Source organism: Nicotiana tabacum, chromosome 17 (assembly GCF_000715075.1).
Source record: "Nicotiana tabacum cultivar K326 chromosome 17, ASM71507v2, whole genome shotgun sequence".
Classification (NCBI taxonomy): domain Eukaryota; kingdom Viridiplantae; phylum Streptophyta; class Magnoliopsida; order Solanales; family Solanaceae; genus Nicotiana; species Nicotiana tabacum.
In genome coordinates this window covers 66896037-66916622 of record NC_134096.1, presented here as the reverse complement: position 1 = coordinate 66916622, position 20586 = coordinate 66896037, and the positions used below count along the sequence as shown (strand labels likewise).

The 20586-nt window shown below is 34.6% G+C and overlaps 2 protein-coding genes across 6 annotated transcripts; one reads left to right on the top strand and one right to left on the bottom strand.

Moving 5' to 3' along the window:
• Positions 1–692: 692 nt before the first annotated feature.
• On the top strand, positions 693–3632 carry LOC107780442 (LOB domain-containing protein 25-like). The gene is made up of 3 exons (XM_075234425.1): positions 693–1053; positions 1265–1304; positions 2953–3632. The coding sequence occupies exon 3, from the start codon at positions 2975–2977 to the stop codon at positions 3437–3439; it is 465 nt and encodes a 154-aa protein (XP_075090526.1). The 5' UTR covers positions 693–1053; positions 1265–1304; positions 2953–2974; the 3' UTR covers positions 3440–3632.
• Positions 3633–8593: 4961 nt separating this feature from the next.
• LOC107780441 (uncharacterized) lies at positions 8594–20500 on the bottom strand. Of its 5 annotated transcripts, XM_016600991.2 has the most exons (20): positions 20324–20500; positions 20121–20190; positions 19260–19429; positions 14387–14538; positions 13482–13795; positions 13160–13272; positions 12949–13057; positions 12790–12854; positions 11599–11637; positions 11201–11297; positions 10997–11084; positions 10699–10762; positions 10536–10612; positions 10351–10432; positions 10034–10113; positions 9790–9874; positions 9641–9709; positions 9500–9567; positions 9376–9424; positions 8594–9218 (listed from the first exon to the last, which is right to left on the bottom strand). In XM_016600991.2, exons 5-20 carry the CDS (start codon positions 13549–13551, stop codon positions 8874–8876), a joined length of 1500 nt encoding a protein of 499 aa, XP_016456477.2. In that variant the 5' UTR covers positions 13552–13795; positions 14387–14538; positions 19260–19429; positions 20121–20190; positions 20324–20500; the 3' UTR covers positions 8594–8873. The 5 variants fall into 5 exon arrangements, with proteins under 5 accessions (XP_016456477.2, XP_016456473.2, XP_075090528.1 ...); XM_016600987.2 differs by lacking the exon at positions 19260–19429 and having other exon boundaries at positions 14387–14942; positions 20113–20190; positions 20324–20489; XM_075234427.1 differs by lacking the exon at positions 19260–19429 and having other exon boundaries at positions 20113–20190; positions 20324–20482.
• Positions 20501–20586: the final 86 nt, after the last annotated feature.

The following is a 20586-nucleotide window of genomic DNA, read 5'->3' as shown; positions in this document are numbered from 1 at the left end:
AGCTAAAATATGTCAATGACAAAATCATACATAGACTAATGCCAAATAGCATTAAAAGAGTTCTGTTTGAGTAAAATACAACATAGCAAAAGAGGTAATCATCAATCGGAGTTGCAAGAAGTCCAGTCATGGCCTTTGGCCTCTAATAAATTGTCGTGGGGTGAGAAATATGTTGATATGCATGATCTAGTGGAAAAAATTATCAGTAAAATTAACAGGAGACTATGAAAATAGTATGCGGGTACTTGTTATGTTCTCATAAGATATTAATATCCATAGAAATGAATGTTATGGTAACATCATTTTACACTATTTAATTTAATTAGCTATAAAAGATTATTACTCTAAATTCCACGTCACCGTATCAGATTTGCTATGAAAGGTTTTCTATTACTTATAGATCAATTTAATAACCCGATGATATGGTAAAAGGTGTAGCACTAATATGTATATGTATGTGTTTAATTATGAATACACAAACCCAAGCACCTATATTTTTCTTCACAGATTAAAATCTAAAGTCTAAACTGAAAGCAGAGCCTAGATACTAAACCAGGCCATTAATTGGAGTGAAAAATTGTTCCATCCATTCTTCTTTTGTTTTTACAGTAATTTATTGAAGCACCAAAAGTATGGTATTGTTGCATTTATAACTCGTTTGGGAATGTAAAAATTGTCGGACAAATTAAAACCCTTGGCCTCAATCTCTTGGACATTAATCAAGTCGGCCGAGGCTTTACAGTTACCATTGTTTAAATTATTGCATCTCCTATTTATTATGGTTGGTCCTTTTCTGCTTTTTTGCTTTCCGTTCAATCTCCATTCACTTAATGCTTATTGCCTTGTCTTTGTTTCTCTCTCATCATCTCCCTCAGCTTTTTGTTCATAGTGTTTATTGCCTGCTAGGGTTTTCTTCCCTTTCAAAAACTTCTACAAAAATCCAATACCTTTTTATAATCCTTTCCTATATAGCTCTATAATGGTGCGATCTCCTTAATCTTAGGAGAAGCAAACGACAAAGCTTGAAATATTTGGCACTACCAAGAATAATAGGTATCACTATATAGCTTCTTCTTTTTTCCTTTCAATTCTAGATCTGAAATCACTCTAAGATGTAGATCTATATATAACCGTTAACAATTTCTTTAGACGTTTTCCAAAAGATGCGTATTGGCATCTTTAGAAAGACAATCAAATGAAACACTTGTCTGACTTTAGATTTTGTAGTTTGATCTTTAAAGTCTTGTTTTGCGGAACTTTGCAGGTGGAATGTCGGATAAAATCTAAAAGACTTAGAAGCCGTAGTAAGTTCTCATGTCTCACTGTTTTGTTACTGATGACTTTGACAATTTCGGGTTCACTAAATTTTATATATTATGGCAATACACATATTATCCTTACCTTTGGCTTTGGAAGTAACTAAGCATGCTGCCAAATTAAATTTACCGAGTTTAGACATTTTTCTGTGAGCCTTTGAGCATGGTTTTAGTTTGATCCCATCTCCCTTTCGCTTATTAATATTTCCAAAAAAAGTTTTAATCCTATCCTAAAGGAACCTAATTTAATATAAAGTAGTAGATGCAACAATATGAAGAAGGCTGAATATGATTGAGTAGCAGAAGGAACTATAAATATGTTGTTGATTAAAATTTTGAGCTCCATATATGGAAACTTTAAATTTAGTCAAGGCCTGCAAGATGAAGAAATTAAATAAGAGAAGGATAACAATTTAGGTGTTTCTCATTACAGTTTCAAAAAGATTCCCTATAGAGGAAAATTGATGTTAAGTTTGATGTTAGAACCATTACAGAAATATTTTAGTTGTGTCATTTTTTCCACTGGCAAAGTAATAACGTTAATCCATTTTGTATGCTCGTGCCTTAAATCGATTTTGTAACACTGTTACTCTTGAGCCGAGGGTCTATCGGAAATAACCATTTTACCTTTTTAGGGTAGGGGTAAGATCTGCGTACATACTACCCTCCACAAATCAATTTGTGGAATTTCACTAGGTTTATTGTTGTTGTTGTTCTACCTATAATCATATACTATACATAGCCAAAGTCTGTGATCTTATAATTCTTAGATCATTGAATCTCATTTGCAATGACATGCTCATAAGAATTCTTTTTCTTTTTTTTAAAGAGCTGGAAAATGTTAAGAATTCATTTGATCATGCGAATTGAGAATCATGGAGATTCTCTTAGACATTTAATCACATATTCAAGATTTAAACTAAAACTTGCCTATATGAGTATTTATTTGTCAATAATGTTAAGGTCTGAAATATCTCTTTTTGATATGTTTGGCAAAAAAAAGACCTTTTTCATTAGCTTTAATCTTTAATATGCTACCGCGCATATTTACCAATGAATTTGTGTTATGTTGATTTACGGTGTAAAAAGACCTTACACTTTTAGGTTAATAAGTTGACCTACTATTATTTCTGATATTGTGACCTGAAATATTAAATTCTTCGTCCTAATTTATGCGATGATATTTCATTTTATTTTTTTTCTTAGAGAATGACTTCTTTTTATATTTGGATTTAACTTTAAATTTTTCATTTTACTTTTAATGAGATACTAGTTTATAGCCACATCTTGTATTCGATCGCAAATTTCAAAAATCTTTTTTTCCCTTAAATTTCATGCCGAGTTAAGCGCTATAACATAAATTGGAATGGAGGAAGTAACTTATAATTGGAATTTAAGTTTTGAGTATATATGTTTTAACAACATCATAGTAAACTGGCCTACAACAAAGGATAACTTTTCATATTTAGTGTGATATGGTAATGTAGGAAATAAAGTAGTGATGTTGTAACCGATTAAATTGATTTTACAATGTCAGTATGTATAACTTTAACCGACGTTGGTCACAAAATTTCATTGATAGAGTAAAGGTATTATACGTTGTAAATATATATAACTTGAACTTTGCATGAATTAGATAAGTGTTGTTTGTGAGCAAGATGTCTTCTTCAAGCAACTACTCCAATCCTCCATGCGCAGCCTGCAAATTCTTGAGAAGAAAATGTTTGCCAAGTTGCATTTTTGCTCCTTATTTCCCTCCGGAGGAGCCAATAAAGTTCACCACCGTACACAAAGTATTTGGTGCGAGCAACGTAAGTAAACTCCTGAATGAAATCCAACCACATCAGAGAGAAGATGCAGTGAATTCTCTGGCTTATGAAGCCGAAGCGCGCTTAAAAGATCCAGTCTATGGCTGTGTTGGAGCAATTTCAGTTCTCCAAAAGCAAGTTATTCGCCTTCAAAAAGAACTCGATGCCACAAATGCTGACTTAATGCGATACACCAATTATGAGTCAGGAGGAGGAACGGGTAGTGGAATGTTTAGTCCTAGTTATTCTTCTGCATGGAATAGTCGTATTTCAGGAGATCATAACAATGGATTTGACCATGATAGTGGCAGGTGATTGATCAGGATATTCTAGCTAGATATATATTGTTAGTATTTGTTAACTTTGTTTCCCGGAGGCGGAGGGGAAAGCAAACCTTAACGTATAAAACAATCCTATCAATTTGGTGGATTATTGAGTTTGTGTATATGTATATGTGGAGAAATATATGTTTCCAATATATATGTGAATTCTTATTTTGCACCATCTATATAGTCTTTTTTGGGACCACTCTCCTGTTAGTTCAGTGTGCTAAATTTCACTTTTAGTTGAATGTAGATTCTTCTTTTTAAAGATATATATATTTAGCCCACTAGCTATTGGGGACAGAAGTTAACTAGCAGCCGCAAAAAAAGGTCTTTTGTGCAAATGTCCCTTATTTAAGCTATATTAAGCTAAAAAAAAGATGTTCATGATTGGTTCCTAAGTGTAATTAGCTCGAAACTTACGTTCTAATTTTCATCTCATTCCTAATTACGTTCTTAATCGACTGAAGACACATATGTCCACCACCCTCCGACCACCTCCCCAAAAGAACCATGCATATCAAAATAATATAGAGTAGTTTAACATAAAATTTCAACCATCTTTGTTCCCAAGTCAATAGCGTATGAAAAGAGAAAAAAAAACTGTTTGAAATATCTGACTTCTACATTGGACATTTTTTTAAACCTTACTAATGTGTTTATGCTCGCTTGTGAACATTTTGGCATCTTGAAATAACTGTATGCGGCGTCGTCTTTTTCTATAACGACAGTAGCCTGAATAGTTGCCTACTCTATTAGGATCCGGAAAGCAAAAGCTCTTCTTAAATAGTTGCCTACACGGAGTAGCTAGCATACACAGTAGAAACAATGATTAATGGAGGTGTCAAATAAAATAGCAAGTAGCCGTGAAGTGAGGATAGCCCAACCCAGTCCGCTGTTTGGATTAGGGTTGAGCTAGAATTTTTTGAGCCCATTTAAAACTGAGGCTTATAAACACAGCGCAAGTCAGCCCGCTAGCCCCCGAGGCCGGCCAATCCTAGTCCATCAAATTTAAAAACCCGCAATACTTGGACTGGGCTGGGCCAAACTGGCCCGTTTTGACATCTCTATATATAAGACTCACATCTTCCCATTCTCTACTTAATTGTTTCATCAATTACATGATTCTGAAGAGAGAAAAATCAAGTAGAATAGAATCCATTGAAAAGATGAATTTATTACATAAATAAAGTAAAAGTCTCTCTGCTATATGATTGCTTTCCGAAATAAAAACAGTTAGAGTTTATATAATAACGGGTTAAACTTAGTTAAAAATAATATCTCTAGATGTGAATTTCGAAAACATGAGTAACATTAGACAGATCTGGAAATGTGTTGACTATAATATACATTAATTGTTCTAAAAAGGGTGTGCAATAACAGGGGGAGAACTAACAATAAATAACATTAAATGATATTTAAGTAAATAGGAGAAGTGGTTCACCCAATAAAGGATGAACTAGATGATTGTCCATCCTGACAATGATGAGTGACAGGTAAATCCTCGAATGTTCGAATTATTCTCGGATCTGATGGAAAAAGTATGGAATAATATGAACCAGAATCATGATAAAAAGGTAGTGCTTGTATCTTTATAAAAGAGAAAGAATATTTTCTCAAAAGTCTGATTTTATCAAATGAATGTCACATGCCCTACATCACTGTCTCTTTTTCTATATATATATGAGACATACCCCTAACTCACCCTAATAGTACAAGTGCAGAGAATATCCACTAAAATATTCTCATTAATATCCCATTTTGAAAACTAGCCGTTACAACTCTGCAAATGGTGTTCGATCTCGCCTGTTATTGATATCTCGACCACAAACCTCATTGCTTCATGATCGACCTCGACTGACCCAATCCTTAGTGCTATATTGCCCTAATTATTTTAGGGCTGATTTTGACCTATACAATTCTCTACTTAGTTGTTTCATCAATTAAATGATTCTGAAGAGAAAAAAAATCAAGTAGAATAGAATCCATTGAAAAAATGAATTTTATTACATAAATAAAGTAAAAGTCTCTCTGCTATGACTCCTTTCCGAAATAAAAAGTAAAGAGGGAAAAATATGACAAAAAGAATAGCATGAAATAAGTAAATTTATCAAATTGTTTATATTGATGTGAAAATATGCATCTGCCTTACTTTGTCGTGCAGAAGGGAAATTCAGACGCAGAGGCACGTAATGAAAATTGAAAAGTGAGCACCTCTCCTTCAGACAATATACAGCCAAAGGAAATGTAAGCAAACCAATTTTTTGAGTAAGACCCCGAAAGCACGTGCAAATAAGCTAGTACAATCATGAGATGTTATAACAATGGGTCTGATTAAGAAAGATATATGTAACTCTTAATTAAAAAAAAAAAGATTAAGTTAGAACGAACCAAGATCTAATAGGAAGCTATGAATCTATTAACAAAGTTCATATCACGATCTATTTGGAAGAATGTTTAATTGCTACATTCCTCTTGAGATTTCCATTTTTAAAAAATCAAATCAAATTCTCCAACTCATCCGTGAGAAAATCCTTTTAGATTTTTGGTTATATCCAGAAAATATTTTATTAGGAAAAATATGACTTCTCTCAGTTATGTGCAGAAGTCCTTTATAATTATTTTTAACTTTTAACTTTAATTTCTTGCTCAGATAATACGTAGATATTACTATTAATCTGTAATACTCAAAAATTCATCAAAACACTTTCGGTTGTTAATATCATTATAACGGTTAGGATCGGGAACCTGGGTAGTGCGAAATTTAGCCAAACGACATTATAATGACAATAATAAAGACAATGTAAGTTGATAATAACAACAATTAAAGAAGATAAAGAAGTCACAAATTTAACGTGGTTCGGGCAAGGTGACCCAGACACAAGCGGAGAGGAGCAATTTCACTATACCAATAAGAGTACAAAAGAGAGTACAAAATTAGAGTATACTCTAATTAATCTCAAATACCCTAAAAGAATAATCTCACAAGATCACTCCAAAGAAAGGGTTCACACAAGTGACTCCTAACACTCAACTCTCATACAAAACACTCTAAATAAAGGAGGAAAGGAAGAAACAAGAAATGAAGAGCAAGTCTTGTTGGTGCGTTTAAAATGAACTAATGTCCTTTCGCAAAAAAGACTTGGGATCTTAGCTGTAAAAGAAAAGATACAACTTGTGCAAATGATATCCACCACACAATACAATATTTTTGGGTCCCAAAGAATATTGTCAACAAAGTCTTCACTTTGCAAATGACTTTAACAAAGACTTATGTTGAGAAATTTGATCGAAGTGCAAACTTCGGAATGTGACAATTAAAGATGGAAGCTATCCTAATTCAAGAAGGCTTAGACTTGGCGTTGCAAGGAAAGGAGAAAAAGTCGGATAAAATGACGGACGAGGAGTTTGCCGTCATAGACAAAAGGGCAAAATCATGTATCTTCTTAAATCTCTCAAATGAGGTTTTACGTGAAGTTTCTGTAAAAACCACGGCCAAAGACATGTAGAAAAAATTGAAAACTTTATATATAAAGAGGACGGTGAAAAATAGACTTTACCTGAAGCAGAAGCTTTATACAATTTGTATGGGTGAAGGTACCTCTATTCTCTCTCATTTTGACACATTTGATTTCATTCTTATAGATTTAAGTAATATAGATGTTGAAATTAAAGATGAGGATCAAGTCATATTAATGCTTTGTTCTCTACCCCCATCTTTTAAGTATATAAGAGATACTATGCTTTATGCGAAGGATAATATATCTTATAAGAATATTAAATCTATCTTAAAATCAAAAAAATAGATAGATAATGATATTACTGGGGAAGCTAGTGGAACTCAAGCGGAAGTTGGCTTGTTTGTTAGGGGCAATCACGACTCAAAATCCATATACAATAATTTAGAGTGTCGCTATTGTCATAAGAAAGGTCACATTATCTCCGAATGCTATAAGCTAGAAAATAAAGAAAAGCATAAGGAAAAGAAATATAAGCAAAAAAATACTCACACTGCCGAAGCAAGTGTAGCTGCTAATGAGACTGAAGGAACTATTTTTTTAGCAACTAATAATAGTTTTAAATCTAACAATGAGTGGATTTTTGATTCGGGTTGTTCTTATCATATATGTCCTAATCGGGATTTATTTACCACATATGAATCTATTGGAGGTGGAGTTGTCTTGATGGGCAACAATGCTACCTGCAAAATATTTTTGGAAAAGGTACAGTCCGAATCAAAATGCACAATGGTGTGGTGAGAATTCTCACCGATATTAGACATGTTCCTGACTAAAAATCTCATCTCTTTGGGCACTGTAGAATCTCTTGGGTGCAAGTACGCAGGTGAAAGTGGAGTTCTGAAAGTTTCTCATGGTGCTCTTGTGATCACGAAGGCACACAGATCTGGTTCTCTGTATACTTTATTGGGATCTACTGTTATAGGCCCTACTACAGTTTCGGTATCAGATAACTTGTCTGATTTTGATGGCATTAAATTTTGACATATGCCCATTGGGGGCTTTTGCGGAGAGGGTGGAGCAAATTTACTATATCAGCCAAAATTAGGCCAATGTAGAGATTTGTAATATGGCCAATATTTTGGTTAATGGAGTTCATCTCACATAAGCATAAGCATATTTGCAAAGTAAAAACTTTGTTGGCAATATTCTTTTAGTGGTGAGTCAGGTAAATAATAGTACTTATTAGTCATAATTTTAAATTATATTTGTTTTCATTATGCTTATTAATAATATTTATTTTATGCGATTTTATTATTTTTATTGTTGACAAATTTTACGTTTTGTTCTATGAAGACTTTATGTGAAAAAAAATCAAAAAACCCAAGAAAATCGAGATTAAAAAAATCCGACTTTTATTGGTTTGATTTGGTATTTAAATTTAATAACCCGATACAATTAGTTTGGTTTGATAATTAGAAAATCCGAACCAACCCAACTCATGTACACCCTACAAGCAAGTGACGATCAGTAGTCGAACAAATCATTTATTTTCCATTTGATCTTTATAAATAATAGTTAAAATTCATAAAAATTTTGTAAATCTAAATTCTCACTCACAATTTAAAATGTGTAACAAAAATACAAAGTACTTAGACCTACTTGATCTAAAATTCCAGATCCATCTTGCATCTAATGTCTCAATTCTGCACTTGTACTATTACAAAGGGGACTACATTATTCATCAGATAAATCTGACGTTCTTTCCTATTACAGCCTACAAAAATCATAAATTTCTACATTTGAAATACAGCCTACAAAAATCATAAAAAACAAGCCATTAGTTTGCAAAGCAAAAACTTGGACGCCAGAAGCAAGCGAGTATGGAAATAAAGTTGTTCCCAATCTATCTGAACTTGTTGTGTATGTATATACTGGAAATCTAATCGTCAAAATATAATGCTAATCTCATTGACTGTGCACAAAGTAATCTCTAATTGTCCTCTTCAAAGAGGATGGAGGATTCAGAACCGAAGAAGGGCTCCTGATTGCGGCTTCTGGAGTTCTCTCAAAGTTTTCAACTTCAAAAATCTGAAAATGTTTCTTCTTCTGCGACTCTGGAGTGCTGATTTCAGGAGTCTTAGTTGAACTAGGCAAGTTTTCTGAATGACAGTCATTCTTGATGCTTTCTGGTTTTTCATCAGAGAACAGCTTGCGACGTTCTATGTTAGTAAGTCCCATTACTCTTCTTCGAATGGACGATGGAGATCTTGTGTTTGAGTAACAACTGCTTTGAATGTTCCAAAATCGCACCTGCCAAAGAGTTTGAAAATAGTGCATTGGAACCATCTTAATTGAGCAAGCAATCTCACAAACAAAAGATAAGCTAACGCAAACAACATCATATTCTTTTTTGTTTTAACATTATGGATTTGATCATGCTGATGTTCTGCTCATCTGTACAGCTTACCGTGAAATCATCTGATGCTGTAGCAACTTTTCCCGTCTCAGATGGGCACCTGTAGCAGTTGAATATTCAGATGATGGTTAGATTTGCTATAGGGACAAGTATCAATAATACTGAACAAACTTACCAGTCTACTGCTGTAACTTCTCCGTCATGGTTTTTCAGTATTAGGGGATCTGCTAGAGGTTTGTTCACCTGAGTCATGAGTATGTTGGAGTTAGTACCACATAAATGGAATCCAGTCAACCTTTGTAGTTACCAAACTGACCTGCCATATATAGGCATTTCCATCACTGGAACCACTGAGTACATGAGCTGCATCAGGACTTATCGCTGACTGAAATTCTCAAAAACTTCTTTAGTTCCACAAAGTTTATATTCCAAGTTATGATCATGGAAATTGACAATGTCACTCACCTTAACAAAAAATGAATTAATTTGGCATCCTGTGAAAGTTTTCACTGGCCCTTTTTCTGGCTGAAGCACATTGTAGAGATAGATTCTGAAGAAAGATGCAGATCCACGGAAGAAGAAAATATCAGATGTTTAAGCTTAATAAGAGAGAATATTAGGTTCTCTTTTTGTGCATAATAGGTGTAGTCTTCATATTAGCTGGCGAAAATTGTGACTTCGTGTGATATTCATCAGAACGTTGGCATACCTGCTGTCCATGCATGAAGCAGCAATAAACACGCCATTTAAATCTTGAGATATACTAGATACTCCATGTAATCGCTTTCCCTGAACAAGATCAAAAGCTGTTATAAATCAATCAAGAATTGCTAAACTATGAACGAGTTGGATCATTTGCCAATTAAAACCAACCGAACAAACTTAACATCCCCAATCATAAAGGAGGGACCAGGTTAAATCATAGTTATTAATGAAACAAATTTAGTGAAATGCTGCTCAATGTTGTGAAGGTCACAGAAAACATCGCTAGCCTATCATAACATGGCAATTTAACTTTATCATTACCTTATGGGATGACACATTAGGATGAGGGCATGCCTGGAGAATAGGACTCTTCAGGTTCCTGGTATCCCAAAACTTTATGACACTGAAATTTAAAAGTAAAAGCAGTGAATAATACAAATCACACGATAAACCCCACTTTGAAGTGCTTGCTCAATTATAGGAACATTGCAAGTTTTCTTAGACACCTGTCAACTGCTCCAGCAGTAGCAATGGAGATCTCATCTTTCAAGTAAAGGACTGAAGTAATGCTCATGGAAGTAGCCTGAAATAATTGCTGGAAGTAAGAAATAAATTGTGCATTCAAAAGTATAGAATAGGGTCATAAAGGAAATCTTCACGAGGACAAACCTTTCCACCTTTAACCCGCCTCTGACGAGGAGAAACGTGAGCCTTGTGGACTGCTGCAATTGACCTGAACAAAGAACACATTTGAGACTGGTTTAAACTTTAAAGCTGCTAACTCTACCTGTCTTTTTAAATTTGTAATCTAGTTGCTTTAATTTGACCTGAATCAGGTTGTTTAGTTGGGAAAGTAACTACAAAGTGTTGCCAATTTTGCTCATGCTAATGAAACTAGAAGCAAGACAGCAATTGATAATGCTCTTTAATCACCATTTTGATCTTACGGTTATAATAAAGTACTTACGGTATGGAAAATATGTGACTGCTGCTGCACGAGCTCCTCAAGTCCCATAGGGAAAAGGAGCCATCTCTTGAACCAGATACAATAATATCTATTTAAAAGTAAATCACATGTGGGGATCAGAACATGCCATATCTTTGAATAAAGAAAGCATGGAAGGGAAAAAGAGTGATTCGAGGAAGAGAAGTAGGAAAATCACAAACCTACCCTGATTCGTAGGATGAGAACAAATGGATTTCACACTCCCGGTGTGACCCATTAATGCTCTAACACATTGCTTTTCTTGTGCATCCCATACCTTTATCTGCTCACATACATCAAGATTACTTGTAATTAATGGATATTACCATACAAACTTTGTATAATGACCTTAGAGAATCATTAAGCTTCTACATAATTAAATATCACAGTCCAATTAGAAGGGTGAACCTTCACAAAAATTCTAATCAAATTCAATTGTATAAACACCACGATCGAGCAGTCAATATGCAAATGCTACTGTAACCAGATGCTTTGTCCTTAAAGTACATAGAACAGTTTAAATTGACAACCAAATATTAACTCAGTTTCTACTACATAAACAAATATCAGATATAGTCACTCACGCATTGATCGCCTGAAGCAGTTAATATATTTGTATCATCCTGCAAAGATCAAATGTATGTCGTGTTAACAAGATATAACTGAAAAATGATTGCAGGAAAACAAAAACACATGGAAATTATAGTAGTTTAGCAGATGCCTCTATTCATGTTTCAACATGTCTAAGCCAATATATCTGCCCGGCTTCATTTTAGGTTATCCTAGCAAAAACTAAAAAAGATAAATGAGGATTGAAGATTCAGGTATTCTTATTATTATTTAATTAACAAATTATGACAGATCTATCAAACTCAGACTCTAATACTAATATATTCTTTACAGAAATAAAAACATGGATGTCTGATTGGGCTGAAACTATCTTTTTTTTTTTATTTTTTATTTGATAACCGAGGTGTCCGGACCAGCTTGCGCGCACCTCGACTAATTCCACGGGGTACCTGCCACCTCCCACCAGCAACAGGTACCAGGTAAATCTATCCACCAAGGCTTGGATAGATGGGAAGAAAATACCTAGTATTTGCCTCCGTTAGGATTTGAACCTGAGACCTCATAGTTCTCACCCACTTCATTGAACATTAGGCCACACCCTTGGGTGCTGGGCTGAAACTATCTTATTTTCTTCTCTTCGAGCATTCAATTTATTTCTTCCCCAATCTTTGCTTGGAACTCTAAACTCCTTAGTGTGGATCTCTTAGGATGCAATGCCCCAAACTTGCTTCTCTTTCCTGAACATTTTTTGACACTCCCATATATTGGTTCTATCAGTTGCTTTAGCTCATGTCTAATATTCAGTAATAGGAATAAGTGTTGTCAAAGGCTCATTTAAGGTGCGATTACGCCCTGACACTCCGAAAAGCCCTCACTTAAGTTGCATTTCAATGTAGGCAAGGCACTAAGGCATGTGAATCATTGCCCATGAATTTTATCTTGAATCGACCAGTACTAAACAATAAATATTATCGGCAAGAGACATATTTTTATCAAGGAAATCATTATGAATGAATTTGTTGCTTTTTTCTTGCATATATATATATTGTTTTTTCTTCATTGCGCCTTTTCTAATAAAGCTTGCACTTTAACAGCACTTTGTGCATAAAGTGCCAATAGACCTACAGCTTTTTTAAAGCTTTTAGCCTTTGACAACATTGAGAAAATATCTTGGTTATCAAATTAACTTGGAAGCAGAGATGTACCTTGATCCAACATACATCAAATATAGCATTTTCATGAGCGACCCACTCTAACATCTTAGCTTTTTCTGTAAATTGCAAATTGATCAGGTAGAAGTCCAAGAAATATAACATCAAAGCAAAATTCAGAATTTAGAAAGAATTTTTTAGTTAATAATTTACCTGCATTTTGCTGGTGTGTTGATGGAGGAGGAAATTTCAACCTGGTATTATACAAGCTAACATAGCCACCCTCATCAGCAACAGCAAGTATATGTGAATTTTTACTTGTCTGCATAACAACAAAATATTAGTATATGACTTGCCAACGAGTCAAAATTAAAAAATATTTTACACTATTTGAATTGAGACTCGTTTGATTCATATATCTAACCTTGCAGAACGAGATGGCCATTGGAGGTGGCGTGTTGCCATTGTGCTCAACAGCCACGGCACCAATTTGGTCAACCTCAGACGATTCAATGCTGATATATGGTCTTTTTATAACTGGAGAAATACACAAATAAAGTAAGAAGAATTTGTAATCAAATTGATGAACTCATGTTAGTGACAATAGGCAGATTCAGCATAAAAGCAGTGGGTACACTTCATTTATTTACTTGGACTCGTAGATTTTAAATTATAGATCCATCTCTAACTAGGTATTGATATTTATAACACAAAAAGATACAGAAGAGAAGAGATTTGAGGGAAACCTCGGAATCCGTGAAGCTCTCTTGATTTGATATCTTGAAAAAAAGATTGATGCTTATTAGATCCTTCCATTTCTAATTTTAACAATGGGGCTGAGTCGTTATCACTTGAAACTCTTCGCTGTCGGCTAGAGATACTTCGAACTTCGAAGCTGTAAAGGGATAGAGTAGAGAAGAAGAATGTGTGCGTGCCTAATTGTCTATGTTGCAAATGGTCGGATTTTGGCGCGAGGGTTGTAATCCGACAAGGCGGGAAATTTACTTGAAATTTTTTCCCTCTGGCGCCTTGTTGCCGCGCGTGGAATTATGCAATTTCGCTGTATCAGAGTCCAAAAAATAAATCATGCTTCAATTATAATACGAGAATTATTAGTATACTCACAAATTTAATTTGGAAAATTTGTGCTTCTAGTCCCTTAAATATCAAAAAACTAGTTAATTTACCCGCGCTTCATGCAATTTAATATAATTTTTTTCTAAATTTAATATAGAAGCAATAAAAAATAAAAAATAATGAAAGACATAAATATGAAAAATTTAAAAGTCAAATATATAAGATAGAAGGTACATATCAAGATAAAACATAAAACAGATCAATTAAAAAGTATCACGTGTATTTTTTTTAGATTTATCTTGACAAAACTCATACACAAATAAACATGTCTAATCAACCTTTTTTTTCCTTCATAGTAATAAAGTTCCACATTCTACAAATTATTTATCTTTCAGATACAATCATCCTCTTTTAGAGCATAGTTGATGGAATATTGGCTAACATAACTGTAACATAAAGTGTTGTAGTATTCAATCTAATGTTTAAATATTTCCTCTTATCACTATGAAACTCTTGTGAGAAAGTTTTGTCACACACAGTATGTTGGATCAACCAAGAACATGTGTCCACTTACAATCATCATCAGCAAATTTGAAGTAACATCAGAGAAATCTGCTTATTCAAACTCCATTAGTCAAGTCTTTTCTTTATTATTGGAAAAGTCACATATATAGTCCGAGGGCTAGGACATGATCCCCATCTGCTGTCTTTTCTTTTTATACAAAGCTGCAAAAATATGGTTAGCGAAAAAAGACAAGTCTCATGTACAATTTTGCTACTATGATCAGTTAAGCTAGAAAAAAAGGAGTAAACGAACTATTATATATTTATACAAAGACAACAACATATGAAACTCCTTTTAACCTTCTAAACTTCTCTTGGATGCTTTTCAGAAGTATAATAGCAAGCCATGTGCTTCAACTTTAAGCTCCAATTAGCTTTGTAACCTGTAGGAGATTTGCTTCTCTAAAACAGTGGAATACAATAGCTCCCTCAAAATGTTGCAGCTTCCTCTTATTTCCTTTTACATGTGTGAATGTACGATTAAATTTCAAGGAGGACAAAACTCCAATACACAAGTCTCCTATTAGATTCCTTAAAACGTACTTGTTTGTCCTATTGTTCCAAGCCTCCAAAAAAAGAAAAGAAAAGCTCAATATTTTCCCCAACTTTACATATACTGCATAAAAACATATTAAAGATAATAAAGAACCATAAACATTCACACAATCTGTCACGACCCAAAATCCACTATAGGTCGAGATGGCGTCCAATCTCGCCGTTAGGCAAACCAAAGGTGAACTAACAACTTAATTATTTATTTTATTATTTTTTAAAATCATAAATCCTATTAGATAGGGAAATCAATGCATTAAAAATTGTAGATACGTACAATTTAAATGAAATATAAAGTAAAAGTGTGTCAATGGTTAAAAAAATCATAAACAAATTCTAGAACATCCCAAAATCCGGTGTCACAAGTGCATGAGCATCTACTAGGAAGTACAATAATAATACAACATCTGTCTGGAATACAAGATAGACAGGATAAAGTAAATAATTACGATGGAGACTCTGTGTGCTGCGAATCGTAGCATGTAATGCAACCTACCATAAAGTCCCCTCAGCAGCTGCGCCTACGCACCCAAATGAACATGCTAGATCATGCACATTTAGTGCAGAAGTGCAGCATGAGTACGTAAATCAACGCGTACTCAGGAAACTCATGAGTACGCGGATTCCTTATGATGTATTTCGCACGATTCTGTCGAGGCGAGCGGCCCGATTCCATAAGAGTATTTCATAGAACTGCCGAGGCGAACGGCCTGATCCCACAAGAGTGTGATACATAATCCTGCCGAGGCGAACGGCCCGATCCCATAAGAATATGATACATGATACTGCTGAGGTGAACAACCCGATCCCATAAGAATATGTTACTCTACCGAGGCGAACGGCCCAATCCCATAAGAGTGTGTTACATGATACAGCCGAGGCGAACAACCCGTTCCCATAAGAATATGTTACTCTGCCGAGGCGAACGACCCGCTCCCATAAGCGTGTTGTTGAGGCGACCAGCCACATCCCATTAGAATATGAAATTTTGACGGTTCACTGACCCCACTCACGAATATACTGTGAGTTATAAAGTTCAAGAAAACTATCGGAGGAATACGCGCAACGCAAAAGAAATCCGTAAAAGAAAGCACAATTACGGCTAATCAAGTAGCTCGTCAAGTATCTAAAATGGCAAGTCTGATACTCTACGCAAGTCTAGTCACGGGCTAAATGTAAATTAAAGCATTTAAACATGCAAGAATAACTCAAATAGTATAATTAAAGCATAGTGGGAGTGTAAGTCTACCCGAACATAATCAGGAATTCTAGCATACGCACGGACACTCGTCACCTCATGCGTGCATAGCTCCCACAACATATAGCACATAATAAATATAACACTTACGGGGTACGTTCCCCCTCACAAGGTTAGATAGGAGACTTAGCTCACTCCAAACTATGATAACCGGCTTCAACGCCTCTCTAACTCCTCAAACCGATGCCAAAAGATCCGAAACTAATCAAATAACGTGCAAAACCAATCAAAATATACTCCAACACTCGTAATTTAATAATTTATAATAATTCTCAACTCCGCTCGAAGAGTCAACATAGTCAACCCCCGAGCCCACGTGTCGGATTCCCAAAATTATTGAAAATAAATATTATCCATAACTCATATGGTATATATCCAGAAAATCATCCAATTCCGTCCATAGATCGACCCTCAAATCAAGGATTTACTATTTCTCAACTTTGGGGCTCAAAATCTCAATTTCTACAATCCAAACACGGATAAAAATAATAACCAACGGAAATAATCATGAAGAAACATCAAAATAAAGGTCAGATATTTACCCCATTATTGGGACGAGAACAAAGCTGCGAAATCACCTCAAACGGATCTCTAGAACTCAAGATATGCTCAAATACTAAAATGCTCGGTCTGTCCATTTAAAATACTATCCATGCGATTTTTGTTCTTCGTCTTTGCGGGACACCTTCGCGTTCGCAAAGAGCAATTTTTCGCGTTGACCGGTCAACCCAGAAATCCTTCTTCGCATTCGCGGAACCTCTCTCGCGTTCGCGAAAAACAAAGCTTCGCACCAGAATTCAGTAATTTTGTCCGACACGGAAATGTGCATAACTCTCTCATACGACATCGAAATTCGACGATTCTGGTTGCACTAGCTCCGTAATTATGATACGGATCTAATTGTTTAATCTAATCACAAATCATAGGTCGTTTGCTCAATATAGTGCCCTTTATGCCCAAAGAAACGACGCTGAAACATCAAATAAGAGCGCGACACAACCCAAACACATCCGAAACACACCTGAGGCCTCCGAGACCCCGTCCAATCACACAAACCAGTCCCAAAACATAACACGAACCTACTCGAGGCGTCAAATCACACCAAACAATATAAAAACCATGAATCGCACATCAATTCAAACCTAATGAACTAATGAACTTTTAAACTTCTAAAACTAATGCTGAACTATACCAAACCAACCCGGAATGACTTCAAATTTTGCATGCAAGTCTCAAATGACACAACAGACCTATACCAACTCCCGAAACCATAATCCGAATCCGATATCACTAAAGTCAACTCTCGGTCAAATCTATCAACCTTTTAAACCTTCAATCTTCCAACTTTTGCTAAAAGCATCAAATCAACCTACAGACTTTCAAATCCAAATTCGGACATACGCCTGAGTCCAAAATCATCATCCGGACCTAACAGAACCGTCAAAACTCCGATCCGAGGTCGTTTACTCAAAATTCGAACCTTGGTCAACTCTTCCAACTTAAAGCTTATGAATTGAGAATTATTCATCCAAACCAACTCTGATCTCCCCGAAAATCTAATACGACTACATGTGCAAGTCATAATACATGAAGTGAAGCTACTAAAGACCTCAAACCGCCGAACGTTGCGCTAGAACTCAAAACGATCGGTCGGGTCGTTACATAATCCGTTTAAATTTAACTTGAACTCTATAAAAACCAACCATCATATGAACTGCCTTTATGCTTTATTTAAATGTCAAACACCCAAAAAGGAAGAAAAAATGCATAATCCAGCAAACAAAAATTGCAACAGATAATAAGTCATCATGCGGTTATTTTTCTCCTAATTAAAATACAGAGATACACCATACACTCACCAAACATGAAAGAAAATGACAAAAATTTAAACTAAGAAAGAGGAAATTTACCCTCAGGGATTAGGAGAAAGAAGAGAAAGAGTTGGGATATTTCTCTATGGAAGTGCAAGGAAGAAAAAGAAGGAGATAGTAAGGGGCAGAAAACTATAATCAATATTTTACGACATTGTTGTCGAACTTTGTGCCCCAAAAGGCATTACAATTTTGCTGGAAAAAAAGAAGAAGCTTTCTCTTATCATTACAATGTTGTAGCTAAGTTAAATGCATATATCGTTGCAAGCATAACACAAATGAGCAAAGTGTAGAGAAGAAGTTGAACAACTATCCGATACCAATTTCCGAGGTTATGATGAAAATGTAAACAGTCTAAACTCTATATGAGAGACTTTTTGAGATTAAAATCTAAAACGTAAAAAAACAATTCTTTTAAGATAGGTGCAACGCCACCTTCTAACCCTTCATGTTTTTGACCCACTACTGAATTTATGCCCTTAGTATTTCATTAACTAACACAAAAAATTTATTAAATTTTCTAAATTATTTTATAAAAATGTCTTCTAATGTTGTTTCTATTCTCGGGTGATTTTCCTTATTTATTCAATTATTTGCACAACTCCTCAGTTAGAACAAAAACATCCCTACACTTGTTTCTTTAGCGGAAATTTATCGAATTCAAGCTTCTATTTCAGGCTGCACTAATGGCTATAGTTTTCCGAACACTCTAGTATACTTCTATGATGGCCTTACCACCAAATCTCAATCAGGACTATTAAAACATAAAGTAGTGATGTATAAATTGATATACTATAATGATTCAGATATAGAAGTTTTAAAAATAATTTAAATATATGCAATAATGGAGTAACAAAAAAATCCTCTTCTCCTATTCACACCAGACTCCATCATAAACACCTAACTTCTCTATCTATATAGTCATTAAAACTGGAAGAATACATAGTAAAAGGAGAAAGAAAGGTAGAAGGGTAATACGAGCAAAAACCCAAAATATAAAACTGAAATTGCTTATTTAAGGAGAAAAAAGGAAAAGTAAACTGCTATATTGCACTACACTGATGACAATTCTATTCGCAATACTCATATTATTCAAATTACTAACAACTGGCACGACCTAATAGATACCTAACTTCATTGCAATAGTTATCATGTAAATACAACAATATCAAAACAAAACGTCACAAGAAAAACGGAATAACCTGCATTTTTGAAATTCTCTGCAGGTGTCTAGAAGGAGTAGCCACTAATATAACATTAGGGAATTCTCTCATCAATTCAACACGATGATTACTTCTCTCGTTGATTCTACTAAGTTTTTGATTAGTTCTCCCTTTTCTTCTCGACTTGTGTTGTTTCAAGTTCAATTAACCTTAAAAGATAAGAAGATAAACAATGTAAGAAGAAGGAGCAATGATGCCAATGGCACGCACTGATCAACGGAAAATCAGTCTTAAAGGGTAAAAAAAAAAAAGGAAAATAGTTATCCTTATTACATACCAAAGGAAAATTAAGCACTGATATATACCCAAAATATTAGTGTTGTACAATCTTGTAAATAGGAAAAAAGAAAAAGATCACTAAATGATACATGATTGATAATAATAATAATCAAGGAAAAAACTCCATAGTACTATAATGTATAATAATAATCGTTCAAAAACATTAATGGTATTCACCAAGATATCAAATATCTTTTTTTTTTTTGATAATCTCGTAGACAAATATATATGATAGAATAAAAGAACCAAAAAAGAAAAAGTAAAAAGAGTGAAATCTAAGAAAGTACTTAAACTCTTCCTACGTTTTCTCGCTAATTTCACTCTCTGACGTTATCGACTTTAAAAAGAAAACCTTAGTCATACACTCATACTCATGTTCTTCTGGTTGGAGTGAAGCTGGCTTCGTGCGCAGACACCATAATCTTAATCAACTAAAATCAGATTATGAAATTACTTTTTCTGTGCTTCTATTCTCACACACAAGTGGGTTTAAACAGAGATCCTACAGCACAAAAACTATAAAGCTACAAAATTTACAAAAGGAATGTCATACCAGATTACCAGTTCTTAGTTTTCATCTTATCATTTGCTTCAAATTTTAAATCCTCAGACTCTTGCTACCTTGAAAGGCCTACCAAACATGAGAGAGATAAGGAAATTATAATAACAGAGAGGGGAGATTTACATATGGCAAGTAGTAGGAAGGGTCGGAACAAAAAATGAAGGTATTAAGAAAAATTGAAGAAACAAAAGAAGAATTCTACCAGTGGCGAGGGGAGGAAGAAGAGGAAAAGAAGAATGTTTGCAAGGATAGGAGATTTGCAGGGAAGGAAAAGAGGAAGCGAAAGAGCCATACTTAAGATTGGAGAGAATTAAAAGAAATGGCGATTTTGTTTGTAAAGAAAAGTAGCGACTGTTGAATTGCTTTTTTTTTTTTCCTCTCATCATTTATTAAAGGAAAAAGGCAAAAATTTGACAATAGAGATAAATGCGAAAGATGGACGATGAGAGTGCCACCTCCCCTCCC

What these genes read in the sequence shown, in the direction of transcription:
- LOC107780441 (XM_016600991.2), bottom strand. Translation starts at nt 13,551, where the DNA reads ATGGAAGGATCTAATAAGCATCAATCTTTTTTTCAAGATATCAAATCA. An exon ending in TGGCCATCTCGTTCTGCAAG is followed by an intron (nt 13,058 to 13,159) that starts GTTAGATATATG and finishes GTTGTTATGCAG; the next exon opens with ACAAGTAAAAATTCACATAT. An exon ending in AGTCACATATTTTCCATACC is followed by an intron (nt 10,763 to 10,996) that starts GTAAGTACTTTA and finishes TTCTTTGTTCAG; the next exon opens with GTCAATTGCAGCAGTCCACA.
- LOC107780442 (XM_075234425.1), top strand. Translation starts at nt 2,975, where the DNA reads ATGTCTTCTTCAAGCAACTACTCCAATCCTCCATGCGCAGCCTGCAAA.